The 15,847-nt window shown below is 38.9% G+C and overlaps 1 protein-coding gene across 1 annotated transcript; it reads right to left on the minus strand.

Annotated features, from left to right (window-relative positions):
- Window positions 1-220: 220 nt before the first annotated feature.
- epm2a (EPM2A glucan phosphatase, laforin) lies at window positions 221-10,312 on the minus strand. Its single transcript, XM_084737527.1, has 4 exons — window positions 9,977-10,312; window positions 8,552-8,726; window positions 2,184-2,428; window positions 221-776 (listed from the first exon to the last, which is right to left on the minus strand). The coding sequence occupies exons 1-4, from the start codon at window positions 10,221-10,223 to the stop codon at window positions 493-495; spliced, it is 951 nt and encodes a 316-aa protein (XP_084593653.1). The 5' UTR covers window positions 10,224-10,312; the 3' UTR covers window positions 221-492.
- Window positions 10,313-15,847: the final 5,535 nt, after the last annotated feature.

Consider the following 15,847-nt stretch of genomic DNA (forward strand, 5'->3'; position numbering starts at 1 on the left):
GGAATAGTGGGTGAATATATCTCTAGAAAAACTACAAAGCTCAAATTGTGTTTTTGGGTGATTTTATAAAGCCATCCAGCTGATGAGGAAAGTCAACAGATCAGACAGACAGGGAAAGAGAAATACACAGACCTTGCTCTGTCTGGAGGAGCTGCATACAGAAAGAGAGGAGAAGAGACACTTCAGCCGTGTGACAATAAATTACATCAAACTTTAAACATCAGAGCTTATCAATAATCTGGTCTTTAATAATTCATCTTCTGGGCCTGTTTAATACAGAGTTTCAGAACCCATCCCTACATGCAAAACACAGTACACTGTATAGTTGGGAAAGGGGGAAACAACTCACTTCAACCATAGACTGTGTATTAAATATTACTTCAGCCTATTTAAAATACTGTCTATGACTCCAAGTTGCTATTTGTACTGCAGTACTCATTTTTGAACACACAACTGTCACATATTGGTCAATTAAGTATAAGCACACTCAACTCATGTCTCTGGGTAAGAGATGGATGATTGCAGTTGTCCAAACTTCTGGATGAAATCTGCCTCGGCGTGGACTAAAGCCTCCTCATCGATGTACACTGCCGCCCTCCTGGCTGTAACATAGTACTGCACCTTTCTCAGGCTCCAGCCGATGACGTACATGAGCAGGCCACACACAGCTGCCGTCGACCTGCCTACTCCAGCGTTGCAGTGAACATAGACAGTGTGACCATTTTCCAAGAGACCGTGAAGCAAGAATACAGCCTGAGGAAGCATCCTGATCCGACCTGCAGAAGAAGACAATAACACATAATGCCAGTTAAAGGAAGAAGCTGGCAAACATTCTTGTCTACATCCAAGTTGCCTCCAAACTTTGCATCAAACAGAAGTAAATAATGCATTTGTTGGGGACTATTTTCTGCTGTTGATTAATTCACATTTACTGAGTATTCATGGAAGCAGGAAGGTGTATGCGGGATTTTTAACCATTTTTGGCCAACAATGGAGCACTTGTTCATTGTTTGTTTCAGTCTTTTTAGGATATGGCATTGGTTTACAGTAAGAAAAATATGACTTACTAGTTAATGTACTGTAACCCGTATAGATTAACTTGAAAATGTACTACTTTGCAACACTAAATGCATCACCAAGAAATTTAACTGTACTGGCAATTGTCTGCCTCAAAGCATACCCATGCAGATTTAAAAGGTACCTTTATCACAGTTCTTGTGCAGGTTGAGCAAAACATCATTCTAGCAGGAATAAACTGCGAGTATTGACAAGTAAACATGTAACTGCATCATTATGTAAATGCTGGTGGTTTCTCACTGTGGATGCATAAATAGCACTTTGTTTTTGACTGACACAACACATTACATAACAAGTAATATAAAGTGTATGGTCTAGACCATGGAAGCTACCCTGGAATAACCTCTATTTTATTTGGTGCTATATAAATAAAATTAACTTGACATGAGATATGGTACTGTATGATTCATTTTAACATCCTGGTTAAAGGAAACTAGAAGGTGATTTATGTTCATGGTTAGCTGAAAATACATCAATTGCAGAGCTTTTTGAGGCCAACTCTTACATTCATCTAGTTATATCATCATCAGCAGTCATCCTTGCTGATTTTCTTACCTTTGAAATATTTGAATGGAACATTCAATTATCTAGTGAAAATAGTGAAGGTTGGCAGAGTGAGTAAGTTTAAAGCTTTTCAGACATATGCCTGTACAGTACTGTATCCACTGCCAGCGTCTTTGAGGATGCTGTTGCTCCAAGCTGTCTGTCCTCTTCCTTTGATTTATAGGTCCAGTATGTAAGATTTAGGGGGATCTATTGGGAGAATTGTTTTCTATGTTTTCATTAGTGTATATCACCTGAAAATAACAATTGATTTGTTACCTTAAAATGTGTCATTTATATGTACAAAAGGTGCAGATTTTCTTCCACAGATGCCATCATGTTTGTTTAGTAGCCCAGAATGTACAAACCAAACACTAGTGCTGTGGAGCCTTTAGCATCTTTTCATGAGTTTTGTGGCCACCATACATTCTCTTACATGCTTGGAAGAGGACAGTGAAGTGAGGTGTTTGCAATCTGAAAGCTCACCACTAATACCACTACATTCTACACACCATACTATTATTACTGAATTTATTTTTGTATGGCAACAAAGTCCTCCTTACCCTCGGTGCTCATGTCAGGTGTGGGTATCCACACATACACCAGGCCACAGTCTTTGTATAAATGCATCATGGTCTCTGGGGTCATGGCTTCCCCAGTGTTGCGCCTGCAGCCACTGGAGTTGTTCACTAGATCCCACTCCGTCTGAAAGTTCATCACTGCAGTAATTCCCAATTCATGCTTCATCTTTACAGTCACATGCTCCACCTGTCGAGGGCAGCTGCCCAGCCAAACACGTGGGAGCACCCTGAGGACAGTAAACAGGAATGCATGAATCATTTACTTTGATGTAAAAGTCATTATTATATGCTGCACAGGCAGAATTGGCGAGTTTCATGCAATGACTGACTAGCCACAAAGAAAACTGCAAGATAATGTACAAGTGAATATTATCACATTATACAGGTGTTGTGTTCAAGTAAACCTACAAAGGATGCAAGGTGGAGAAAGAGAATAAAGGAATGTAATGATGGATTACTGCAACTGGAAGTGTACAGCAGGGTAACATGATTAAAAGTGGCATGAAGAGAGCCTCAGACACTGGAAGAAATTAAGAAATGGGAAGAGAGAGAGAGAGAGAGAGAGACAGACAGAGAGACAGAGAGACAGAGAGACAGAGAGAGAGATACTGCTGACCAGAGCAAAGGGCAGGGTTTGTACAGGTGCTGGAAATCCTTGAAAACTCTTGAATTTTAATGTAGTGTTTTCAAGGTTTGATTTTAGATAACATGCTGGAAACTGCATGAAATTGCAATTGCATTCTTTCAGAATAAATCACTTTGTGACTAAAAGTTCACTTTTTAAAAAAAGAAAACGAGTCAGATTTTGGCTCAGCCAGGTTGTACAGGATGCCAAGTAGGGGTTGGGCAATTGGACGACTATCGTCCACCGATGATGGGCTAAATCCATGGCTGGTTGTGTTTTGGGTTTTTTTTGGCTGATTTTTGGGGTGATATTTGTCATTTTATTCATCTAATGTAATGGTCTGCAGAGTGACAGTCCCTGCACCATGTCGCGCCCCATCCAGTGCTGCAGTACACACCCACTCAGCTGGCCCATGAGTGCCGTGAGCTGGCTGATGAGTGAGAAGAAAACAGCCTACAGACTTTGACTCTTAGTGCTCTTTTCATGCAATGAATTAAGGATTTAATTGAACCAATACAGAGTTGGTGACTGTTGGAAGAGTGGGCAGCCAAAAGACAAAGACATTTTTGATGAGCTTTTCTGTCAAGTTCAAATAAAGTATCTAACGAGCCAATTAAGGCCATCTTAGTTCGGTAAAAGAGAGAACTTTAGATATCATGAGTTGCTGATGGATGGGCTGATGATGGTCAGCTGGAAAATTTTTACATATCGTCCAACCTTAATGCCAAGTCTGCTTACAGACAGGTGACAGATTTAGGAACATGAAACTTTGCTGTGTTTTCCTTCAATTTGTCACTTGTCTGTAGAATTCTGTCACAGACATCATTTTGGTTGTTTGTTACACAATAACATCTGATTTAATGTGATGAAGTAAGATGATCATTTTGCCATATGTAGACAAATATTTACCACAGCTGTAAGGTGCTGGAAACGCTTGAAAATCCACCTTTAAAATTCTTGAAAAGTGCCAGATTTTGACTTGGGAAAAAGGTGTAGGAAGCAGAATGAGTAGGAGCACAGAATTTCAAGCTGTTCCTGAGTTATTTTTTGAAAAGTGTCTTACAGACAGGTAAGCTGACCTTAGCAGCTCACTAATAAGCAAAAGGTTTCATCACTCTTTCTTTTACCTTCCTCCCTCTCTCCGTCATAGCAGTAATGTTTCATTGACCTCTTGTACCTCTAATTTTCTTCCTGCCCACTGTGGTCGGAGGCAGACTCCATTTAGTGCTCATTAGCATGCATAAAGTCAACAACCGGAGGAGGTGACATATGAAAAGGAAAGAAGCACGCTGTTACTCTGTGATGTCCAGGACAGGCACTTTAGTGAAAGTCTCTGATCTTGACTTGCTGTTATCAGATGACCTCAGTTTTTTTACATAGAAAAGGCTCTGCTGTCACTGAATCAACTGTCCTTTTTGCTGCTGAAGAATTATACACCTTTCTTACTCTCACAGACAGCATCAGTATGTAACAAGTAGACTATAAAAGCTGATAGAGGGAACTGTACAAGCTGTGTTAAAACAATTTTCTCATTATCTCTATTGTAGGACTAGCAGTTTGACTGCCTGTTTCAATCTGTTACACTAAAGTGAAAATATGAGAAAGATTTGAGATGGTTTTCTTATTATCCCCACCAGGAGATCATGCGATTGCTTATATTGTGTGTGTGTGTGTGTGTGTGTGTGTGTGTGTGTGTGTGTGTGTGTGTGTGTGTGTGTGTGTGTGTGGGCGAGTGTGTGCATGCGAGTGTGTGCATGCATGATCATGGGTACCAGAACTAATCTCAAATACTACTGGACCACTCATCCTGCTTTTTTGTGTACAGTCATGACTGTATACTAAAGGACCTCAGTGATTCAAATTTTTTGAAAAACAAATTACCCAGTGATCACAGCTGGCGGTCAGAGCTCAAGGTCACTGTGACTTAAAAACCAAATTACTGGCCATAACTAAAAAATGTATGTAAATTACACACAAATATCTTATTGGATAAAATTATAAATTATAATGTTCAGCTCTCTGTCAGTCCTCTGTACTCGTAGGATAATAGTCTCTAAGTGAAGACAGCATGTTTCTCAAATGAAATTATTCACTGAAATCATGCATGTCATTATAATGATAAGATTTTAACCATTTTGCCAAAAAAATACACTTAACACCTTTTGTTAAATTCCTTTAAAGTTGCTGGTCGATATAACTATAGCTTGTCTGGTTGGTGGAGACAAACAACTGTGAGGCATCAATTTTATTTTTTGACTGCTCTGTTTTATATCATCATTGACAGCTGACTTCTCACTCTTCTTAACTGGCTCTGGCTGCTGGGGGCTGCAAGTGATCCATGACCGCTTCAGTTTGAGATCTTGTTTCAGCTCGGGACATCATATGTGGAGGTCATGTTAATGTTGCTGGTTGCATCTGGCAGTCGTGGTGGCATTGCAGTAGGTGTTTCACCATCTGTTGCCTGGTGGGAATCTGCACTCTACTGAGAGCACTTGTAAAACTCTAGTTTTACAATATTTCCAATTAGTTCTTTTCATAAACTGTCATTTAAACTGACAATGAAGGAATACACTGTTCATTTTTGAAATGGATGTCTATTTCCTCTGCTGTTCAACTCATCCAAGTTGATTTTATAAATTGACTCATAAATGAAAAACAAATGTTTCAACATTTTGAAATACCACACTTGTTCAGTTCAACAGTAATAAAACCTCATTACAAAAGTGGCTATATAACCCTAAGGCCTCCTTCTTCCTGAATATGAGCATGGAAGACAACTCACCTGCTGACAGTGAGTTAAAGTCCCTTTGAATCATGTAATGAGTTACTGCAGAGGTGAGTGTGTATGATACTTGGGGCTACACGGATGCAAGGTCTGAGAGACTAATTTAAAAAGCTATTAATAGGCAAGATACAAGGGCACAGTGCTTCCTACTGAACACAGGTCCTTGACATAAGCCTTGTAAGGTCTTCGGACACAAATTAAAACCTGATGGCACCAGCCAAGCCTGCTCATTCTTATGCAAGTTATGTGCTCACTGCCTCAGGGGTCCCGGGCTAATTTCTGCTGTGCCTGGTATACCATGGCACTGAGTGTGTGCCTTACAAAAGAAAGACATGCATGGGTAGGTTGATTGAGTATATGCTTTGTGTGTGTCTATTTGCTCATGTATTTGCACATGCATCCCCCAGACCATCAATTTAAGTGTTTTTGTTGCAGCTAACATGAGATTTGAAGCAAATTATATCTAGTCTGCTGAGCCTGTCTGTCATTACTGCTCATGTTTTGACTCCAGAATCCAAAAGGTTATGTCACAATCCTGTGTTTATAGTCTGTGAGGCAGGGTAGTGTAACAGTGCATAAAACAGTCAAACATGGTGGTGGACTTTTTTACCCAGTGGATAACTGACCAAAGACAGACATTTGCCTTCAGAGCTCCATGGATATCTGTACCAAATTTCATGACAATGCATCCAATAGTCAGTCATCAGCAGGGGGTCCTCATAGTTACTGTAGGGGGCCGTCAAATTATTGTTTGATCGTTTTTTCCCCCAAAAATTAAAATATATCTGAAAATGTATATTAAAGGAGAAATCTGTAAAATATTTATGGTAATAAAAAATAAAATGACCACAATATGATGTCAGAGATAAAGGAAACATGCTAAGTTAAAATACTGGCCTGGCCTTTGTTTATGAGCCATAGGAAATCATTAATAATCTTTTAGAAGACATAGGTGTTTATAACCGTTAAATTGAGCAATATGTTGATGGAGTCTGGTAGGCAGAAGGCAGACAGTTAACAAACTCAAAACTCCAGAGTGTGTATTTTCAGAGCAGTGGGCTTTTGTTTTCAGGATAACAGAGTTTGCTTCATGCTCACAGTTTTAAAGAGCTGATTAGTTTACAGTGTTGGTCATTGTCCCTGTCAAACTACAATGTTGTGCTCATCTTGCACTCCTACAGTGTTCATGGAGCCTGTCTGAGCTTCCATGAGTCTGGGAAGGTGGGGGTGGGATGAAACAGTTGTGCTCATTTTTGGACTCACAATACATATTGCACATTTAACATGAATCCAGAGCAGAGGTAGGTTGGCCTAATCATTAAAAAAATAAATAAATTACACAACATTGACAAAAGGCCACCCTTAAATCATCATGCAGTAATGTAAGCTAGCTCACCTACTAAATCACTGAGCAGCACCGGTCCAAAATGGTTAACTCATTAGCTACATATTATTTAAACACAACATAACAGTAATGTTGTAATGTTGCTTATGGAATAGGGGGACTCTGCTCCATCTCTCCTATCAACTAAGGATCCATGGCCTAAAAAACACTGATGACCCCTGCACTAGAGGAAAAGTCATGGAATCACCGAAATCAGTTAAATTTGCCCTCTTGTACAAAATTTTATGGCAATTCATGAAATAGGAGATTGTTGAGATATTTCAGTTTGGCCTAAAGTGGCGGACTGACTGACAGACCGACCCCTCAACAGAGCAAAAACTGTGTTCTCATTTTTAGCAGGATTAGAGTCCTCAACATGTACCCAAGAAGGAGCAAATGACTGAGTTTAGCCCCGGCTGTCAAGGTCTTCAACAAGGTGATAGCTAGTGGTCTACCTTTTGAAAGGACGGTTGTTTTCAAGTGACAGACACCAATTATAATTAAATGGGAGAGAGCAAGGTTAAAAAACAAAGAAGTAATCAGGCATAGGAGGGCGACTGAGGCTTTTGTCTGCCCTGTAAGAGAGGAAAGTAAAATTTTTAGACTTTCGTCTTGAAAGGGTAGGGTGACATGGCTGCCTTGCCCTCTTTGCAGGACAATGAAGCTCTGACAAAGAATTGTCTCTGACAGATATGATATCAGGACGAAGCAGCATTTTATCTTGCATTGACAATGTAGATTAATAGGCAAGCCTTACTAAAAAAGATTGACTATGCTTGAAAACTATAACGAAGAAAAGCGAAGAGGAGCTGATGGGATCCACTGTCGTTCAAGAGACATCACTCTTCAGCATGGAAATTCATAGACCCCAGGGGACTTCATTAAGTTTTTAGTATTATTAAATGTGGTGCAATACGCACATTGGATTTCACATCACAAAGGCTGCAAACTTTCGACAAGCATCACATTTCATTATAGTGAAAGGAGAATGATTGATCTTGGGCTAAAAAAAGTGCACTTTAGCAGTTTGCAGGTTTAATATATGAATGTCCCAATGACTGAAAATCACAATTGAAAACCCGCATTGTGGAAAATCTGTTTTAGTGGCTGAGAGTTAGGTGAGAAGATCTATACCACTCTTATGATTGTACAGTAAATATGACGCTACCTTCAGTAGCTCAGTTAGCTTAGCTTAATAAAGTCACCAGGGGGAAACAGCCAGCCTGGCTACTTCTTGGCTTGGTACAGACACTTAGATTACTACTTAAATCATCGACTAAAGGTTTTGAGTCATTTTTTAAGTAAAAATTTTGAAAAATGTTTGTTTTGTATCTTATTAGTTATTAATGATTAATCAATTAATCAATTCAAGGTTTTCCACTATACTAAATCTACTATTCCACGATTAAAGAAAATAAATTAAGTTTGCAACACTACTGCCCACCTCTAACCTCTAAATTCAAGTTGACTGTCATATTTACTTGATTCATGAAATTCAGACACTCACAGCATTTCCATACAACATCATGCAGGTGGTATTTATTGGACTGAATTACCTGGAGAAATGAATTGCCCTCTGACCAGCCACACTGAAGTAAAAGTCGGTGGTGTGTTTCATCTCATCTGTGTGTCCTGTTTCCTCTATCCAGTGACCAATCGGATGGCAGTACACCCCGTCCACCACGTTCCTGTCATCATATGAACAGCATCTGTCATGGCTCGGACCGCTGCCTGGTGACAAAGAAGACAACCTTTCTGCAGGTTAGTGACCAAAAACCCATCTTAGGATGTTTTGGGACAGTGTACTCATAAATCTCAGTTTTTAAGGACTTAAAGACTTCTTTCCTTCCTTCTTCCCAAGTATAGGCAGATGTATAGCATATAGGTGGTTGCCTTGGTTGCCACTTTCTGGCAAGTAAAAATACGAAATACAAACTTGCTGACAGACACCCGTCCTTTTTTCTGCCCTTAGGTAACAAACAAAGAGTGAAACACATCACAGATAGCTCAAGCCCAGTAAGTGCCAGAGATTGCTGGGCACTTACCTATTTTCACATTATATTTCATAATGAAACATTCCAAGCCTTCAGGGGCGCAAAGAAGAAAACAGAATAGAGGAGGGAAAGAAAGGCCAGTACAGTACAGTATGTCTTCTTACATAATGTTAAAATGTTCTTTTGTGTGTGGATGTTTCATTTGTAGTAGCTACACTGCCCGAAAAAAATCGGGTCCTGATGAACAAAAAATTCAAGTTGAAAATCTCGGCCACCCTTGCACACCCTTGAGTCCCCTTGAGTCATTACAGTTAACAGACACTAACCTAAAAACTAAAACTAGGTGTTCAAAACCTTTTAGTTAACTGAAATAAAAATAATAAAAACAAATACCGGAAATATCTTTAGCTTTAGTATTTGTCAGTTTGGTCAAATTAGACAACACACACACACACACACACACACACACACACAGTACATACCCTGACTGAGACTTGGATGTAAATTACATTAACAAAATGTTGTGTTTGTATTGCAATATTTATGCTGAACTTATTTGTCCTCCTCCTAATAATAAAAAACACTGTAAGTAATACTGAAACTAATAAAAACTAAACCAAACATTTGAAACAAGAAAAACTAAACTGAAACGAAAGAAAACACTCTGGAAACTAATTGAAACTGAACAGAATTTAAAAAATAAAACTAAAGACGAAATAACTACTAAAAAATAACTTTAATAACTCCAGTATCGATGAGCCAGTTAGCACTGAATAAATGACAAGTGTGACTATACTGCCATCACGTGGTGGTTGGTATACATTACAAAACATGAACCAAATATGGCGGAGATATTTTCTTACTTTGCCTTGAAACGTTACATTCGATTGGATATACATGAAATATGTGTGACGTGTCAAAAGCAACATCCTCGTGCAGAAAACTTAAACTGATGTTGAAGATACGTTGCACAGTGCGGATGTGTACCTTCCCAGATAAAAGTGCCTTTGACTCTTTTGACGAACTTGAACCACAGCGTGTCTCTGACCGGCTCCGCCAGCCGCACGTCGCCGATCCACAGACACGGTTCTTGTGGCGACACGAGCTTCTGTGAGGCTCTCATCTGAACGGCTCTGCTCGGGTCCCAGTGGCCCATTTCCTCACGGGAACCCAAAACGAAGACATCCACGTCCGAGGACTCCGGAGTGAGAATAACACCGAATCTGAATAACATCGTCGCAGCTCTCAGTCGGTCAGTATCGCGGCCTGGATTTCTTATTATGGCCCATGTTATAGCTCTTATATCCAGTCCGTGTGGCCAGCAGCGTGCCGTCTAAAAATAACAGACCGTGTTTTGGACGGTGCAGTTTGTTGCAAAGACGGGGTCGAAAGAATGAGGTCCCACTCTGTCAGAAATACCGGGCAATATCAGTCAGTTGGCCTCACCAACCCATGCTCTGCACAGGTGTAAACAAAATACTTGTACTGGAAAAAAAAATGTCACCTTAAAAAAAATAAAAACTACACTCTTGTTGGGTGGGGGTGGGGGGTGTATTACTAAAATGGAATAAAAATCAACACAAAATGTCTGTTTTAGTCTTTGTAAATTTGGTGAAAGTTGTAAACACAAGGACGCGTGTTTATTAAGTTTGGGATGTTAAGCGACTGAACTGCTCAGTCAGGCTTCACAATGTCTTGTGAGTATTTGTATTGTATCTATTCTGAACTTATTAAACCTTTCCCCTGACAAATAACCCCCATATAATACAAAACTGCAACTAATAAAAACTAAACTAAAACTAAACATTTCTAAACAATAAAAACTAAACTGGAATGAACAAACTCACTGCAGAAGCTAATTAAAATTTACTGGAAAATAAAACATAAAAACCAAAATAGACATAAAAGCTAGTGAAAATACAAAATCAATACTCTGCACTGGTATAAGTCAATATACTTTTACTAATTTAGTATTTTTAGGAGTACTAGAGTATTCTAAATTTCTTGCTACTGTATGCAAAGCAATAAGGACCATGCACCGGAGATGATACACAACCCGGTACAGCATCACGTGGTTGTTCACATTGTCACAGTGTAGTGACAAATCAACTCCAGAGCCACTTTTAATCTTGTACAGCATACGCACTGTGTCCTAAGGCTGAGTCCTCACTGCAGCAGCCCAGGTGTAATTCTACCCCCTCTCTACCCCTTTCCTGTCACTCTTCTGCTGTCTCTAGCTAATAAAGGCAAAAAAGGAACTGACTGAGTCAAACTCAGATCATCCTCCAGGCTGATACACTGATACACATCCATCCAAATGTGTTTGTCATTGAGAGAAGTGAGTGATTTATTTTTAATGTGCACTGGTGATGCTGCATTTGAAACACACTGCATTTTACTTGACTGGACATGCCAGTGATCAACAGGTGTGCATAGCTGTTGTGTTCACGTGTACAGGCATGCATCCATTGAAGCAGAGGTTTAGCGAACAGCACACTGTATATTTTAGACACTGAATATTAAGGGGAACCTCTTTCCTTCCCCATTAATTAGCTGCACTTCAATCTGCAAGCTGCAACTACAAAATGCAGCTTCTTACACATTTATGCATTGTGTGTATTAACAAATTAATATTGTTATATTCATGCTGCTAAATACAGGAGATCTCAGGGGGTCAGAGACCCCTTGATTGATACTTGAGTCTCCCTGAGATCTCCTGCATTTAGCACCATGCATATAACAATATTAAATTGTTAATACACACAATGCATCAATGTATAACAGACAGTATAACTTGAACCTGCAGTGCATAAGGTTACTACAAGTGGGCATGTGTCAGGTTTGAGTATGTCCGTTTAGAGGCACACAGACATGAGCTGTGTGGATTCTGCTGCAGGCCATAGTTATTACATGGTTGTGTAGTTGTGTGAGTGGACTTATTGTTGGCGATATTAGCCTTGGTGTTGTGTATGCAAAGCCTGTGTAGCTTAATTCATTGCCTTGGCTTGCGTCCATGAAACCTGATATGTTTTGCGTATTGAATGTAAGACTTCAGCATAATATTGGAGCACTAGTTAGGAGGGACCCCCGATGGCCACTGGGTACTTCACACACACTGGTTATATCTATTAATATATTAGTCACAAGGACTATATTGTTCACAATACTTAGGCACTTTAACTCAAACTTTGTGGAAATTTTGAGGAATTTAAACTCTGATTGCTTCATGTGAAGTCACTGTTCTTGAAGTTAATAAGTAATGTAGTAAAACTATATGGAAGGAAGACATAGAGTTAAAAACACACACCTCTTCTTAGTTCACCTTTATTTTGATTTTAGTTATTAATCATGCATTTCTACTGTACTAATCTTGAGACCAGAGTGGTGGTGTGAGAACTGTAAAGTTTTGTAATGTGTGCACACTATGCATGGTAACTACTACTATGCATGTTGTTTTTTCTGTAACTGAAATGGAATACAGTTACCTTTAAAAAAATAAATCCTGATTACATAATCTCATTACATGTAATTTGTTACTCCCCAAGTCTGTTTATTACGTAAATATTATGTAAAGAAACAGACAGCTTTCCTATTTTCTTTCAGATGCATTAAAAAATCATGACCCGGTTACTCAAGATAATCCACAGACCTTTTTGTGAGCAGTTTTATGTAGTAGAATCTACCAGAACTACATTAGAATCCAAAAATCATGACCAGGTTCCTTTCTTCCTTTTTTATTGAAAAAGAAAGCAGTTCCACCAGATTCAAAAGTAAGTTTTTATTTCAGGGTGAACTGTCCCTTTAAATGGCTTGCGAGAAATGAGAAAAACAGTCACTTGGTACATTACCACCCCCCTGAGACTTAATTCAGTAATGTCTCTGCATTTAGAGTTAGTTTATGTTAACTGTACATTACCTACACATTTAATGTCAAAATAATCGACTGAAAATTTATAACAAAATACTAGAAAAGTATACAGCTGCATACCTCTGCCAAGAATGCACAGTCCTCTGAATCCGTTACTACTGTAATAACAGGACCAGTGGTACTAAGGAGGTAAATGCCACATATTTCTTTATGTACATTTACATCTTCATGTACAGTTTCTGTAAATAACTTCAGAGTATGGGTCAAATACCTGAGGCTTGGTTTCCCAAGAAGCCATGTGTGAAAATGCCACTGATCCAATCCTGCACCTCAGTGTCTTTACAGACCTTCCTGCCTGAAGGATAATAGTACTCCATAAGCCTTCACAAAGCTGGCGAACACAAAACAGTGTTTCATTTTAAATTTCAGATAATCACAATTTGTATTGTATGTTTGTACATCTGACTTGTATTTTATTCAAAGGTAACCTGTTGATGATGTTCCACAGCTTCAGATTTTCAATGGTGCAATATAATTGTAATAGTCTGAAAATTCAGAAATATGTATGCTAAAGAAACATTCTATATTTAAAGCCCCACCAGGTCCAAGAAGAGCTTTGTGGGCTAAAATGTTTATGTAGAGACTGTCCTGGAAGTGTGGAAACAGCAGCTGTACAGATAGAGGAAAGAATGTTAAAAGTATAAAGTAAGATGTTCATGTCAGAAAAAAACAGGCAACACCTCCTGGGCTCGTTAATCACCACAGGAAGCCACAGACAAAAAAAGGTAAAAACAGGTTTTCCTCTTCTTTTCTTCATCAATGTAAAACAATAGATTATTACTTATATTGCATCAAAAACATAACATTGGCGATCATGTGAACAAAAACACACACGCTGTCACGTGAGTTTGTTTTGGGATCTTTTTAAACTCTGTGCTATTCACTCTATAAAATAGATATAAAAACACCCATAAAAACACCTGAAAAATCCAGCAGTAAAAAGCATCATTTTAGATGAAGGGAAGAGAACAGAAGTGCACGAGCACTGTGATCTGTGCTGTCTAATTATACCTTGTCGAGGGGATGAATCACAGGGAAGCTGCTAAGAGTGGTGACAGCAGAGACTTCTGTCGGGAAGTCTGTTCATGAGGTGATGGACTGCTTGATGATCCAAGGAATCAGCATTTTTAATAAATATCTTTGCCAGCAGCCAGTCTGTCTCTGGGTCACTGGGCAGATAGATAGGGTTCTCCTCAGAAGGTTGTTGATGTAGCTTGAAAATTTGAAAAACGCATTTAATTTTTTAAATATAATACTAGAATAAGACTGAAAACATAATACTGTACTGTGGAATGTAATATGATTGTGACAGGACCAGTGATTCTAATGTTTACAGTGTAAATACTGTTAGTGATTTACTGTGTCAGTGAAATACCTGGATTGCTATTAGCATCGGTTTGTTTTGTAGGTTCAAGTAGAACAAATAGTTCAGCAGTCACATGCAGATGTTCACCATTATAGAGTCTAGCTGGTATTCCATCCATTTTCCTCTGGTCATAGATGAAGATGTTGCCTTTCTGTTTGGGAATGAAAGAAAGAAGTGTTAAAGACATCAACAAAGGTTAATGCAAAGATTATCACCCGTACTCTTCTTCCATGCTCAGTTCATGTAATAAATTTAAGATGCAATATACCATCTTTTCTTTAAGTCCTACCATACTAAACTGTTGTAACGGGTAGTTTTTGTTTTTTTTTGTGACATAGTTTCTCATGTGCTTTTCCTTGTATCTGTGGCAAAATAAACTGTAGTGTGGATGAATGCATGAGGGCCCCACTGTGTTAACTTTTGTTTACTCAGCAAAATTATCCAGAGGATGGAACCTTACAACAAAGTTCAAACAGGAAATATTGAATTCTATACACTAAAACAGTCATATAAATCTGCCACTTCTGGTAAGATTGTAAGATCACTTGTCAATGCACTCAAAATAAGTATTGTCATAGTTAATTCATTGTAGTGTGTCTGCCAAATGCTTGTTGTGGTGAGTTATGCCGCAGAACTGGCTAAGTGGAAAAGAAATCTAACCTTGTTGTTTTGTACAAGTAGATCTTTTCATGTCTTCAGTGATTTCCCATTTTTCAGCAGATCCAAGTAACCTGTTAAGTTCAATACCACTAAAGTAAGACAGGGTAAAGCAAAAAGGGAAAACAGAATACATGATTAAACAGCATACACTTCAAATGTAGATGTAATGTATGTGAGTGGGCAGGCATTACCTTTTTTCTTTGAAACTGTTTCTGATTGCCTTGCACCTACATGATGTGCGAAAAAGCACATGGAAATTTCTCCAGATAAACTTCTGAGAGCATAACTGAAACTCTACATACTGTGTCTGTACTGCATGAAAACACTTTAGAAAAACTTTGTCAGTGAACTTAGCCACACATCGAAAACGTTCAGAAACACTGCTGACCTCTCTGGGATTCATCTGAGATGGACTGAAGCAAGCATGCTTTGGCCTGACAAGTCCACATTTCAGATTGTTGTCGGGATATTGTGACCTCTGGGCTAAAGAGGAAAAGGACCATCCAGATTGTTACCTGGACTAACTTCAAAACCCAGCACTTGTGATGGTATGGGTGTTTATTTGTGAGCATGGCATCATGGGTAACTGTCACATCTGTGAAGACCCCATTAATGCTGAAAGGTACATACAGGTTTTGGACCAACATATGTTGCAGTTTTCAGAGATATCTCTACTTATTTCAGACGCATTCTGCATGTGTAACAACAGCGTGGCTTCGTAGTAAAAGACTTCAGGTGTTAGGCCGGCCTCCCTGCAGTCCAGACCTGTCTACCATTGAAAATGTGTGGTGCATTATGAAGCACATAATACAAGAAGAGAGACTGCTGAGCACCTGAAGTCGTATATCAAGTAAGGAGAAAGAATTCCACTTTCAAAACTTCAACAATTATTGTCCTCAGTTGA

This window comes from Lutjanus erythropterus, chromosome 15 (assembly GCF_056507025.1).
Source record: "Lutjanus erythropterus isolate fLutEry1 chromosome 15, fLutEry1.hap2, whole genome shotgun sequence".
Lineage (NCBI taxonomy): Eukaryota > Metazoa > Chordata > Actinopteri > Lutjaniformes > Lutjanidae > Lutjanus > Lutjanus erythropterus.

What these genes read in the sequence shown, in the direction of transcription:
- epm2a (XM_084737527.1), bottom strand. Translation starts at nt 10,223, where the DNA reads ATGTTATTCAGATTCGGTGTTATTCTCACTCCGGAGTCCTCGGACGTG. An exon ending in AGGCACTTTTATCTGGGAAG is followed by an intron (nt 8,727 to 9,976) that starts GTACACATCCGC and finishes CTTTGTCACCAG; the next exon opens with GCAGCGGTCCGAGCCATGAC. An exon ending in AGGGCAATTCATTTCTCCAG is followed by an intron (nt 2,429 to 8,551) that starts GTAATTCAGTCC and finishes TACTGTCCTCAG; the next exon opens with GGTGCTCCCACGTGTTTGGC.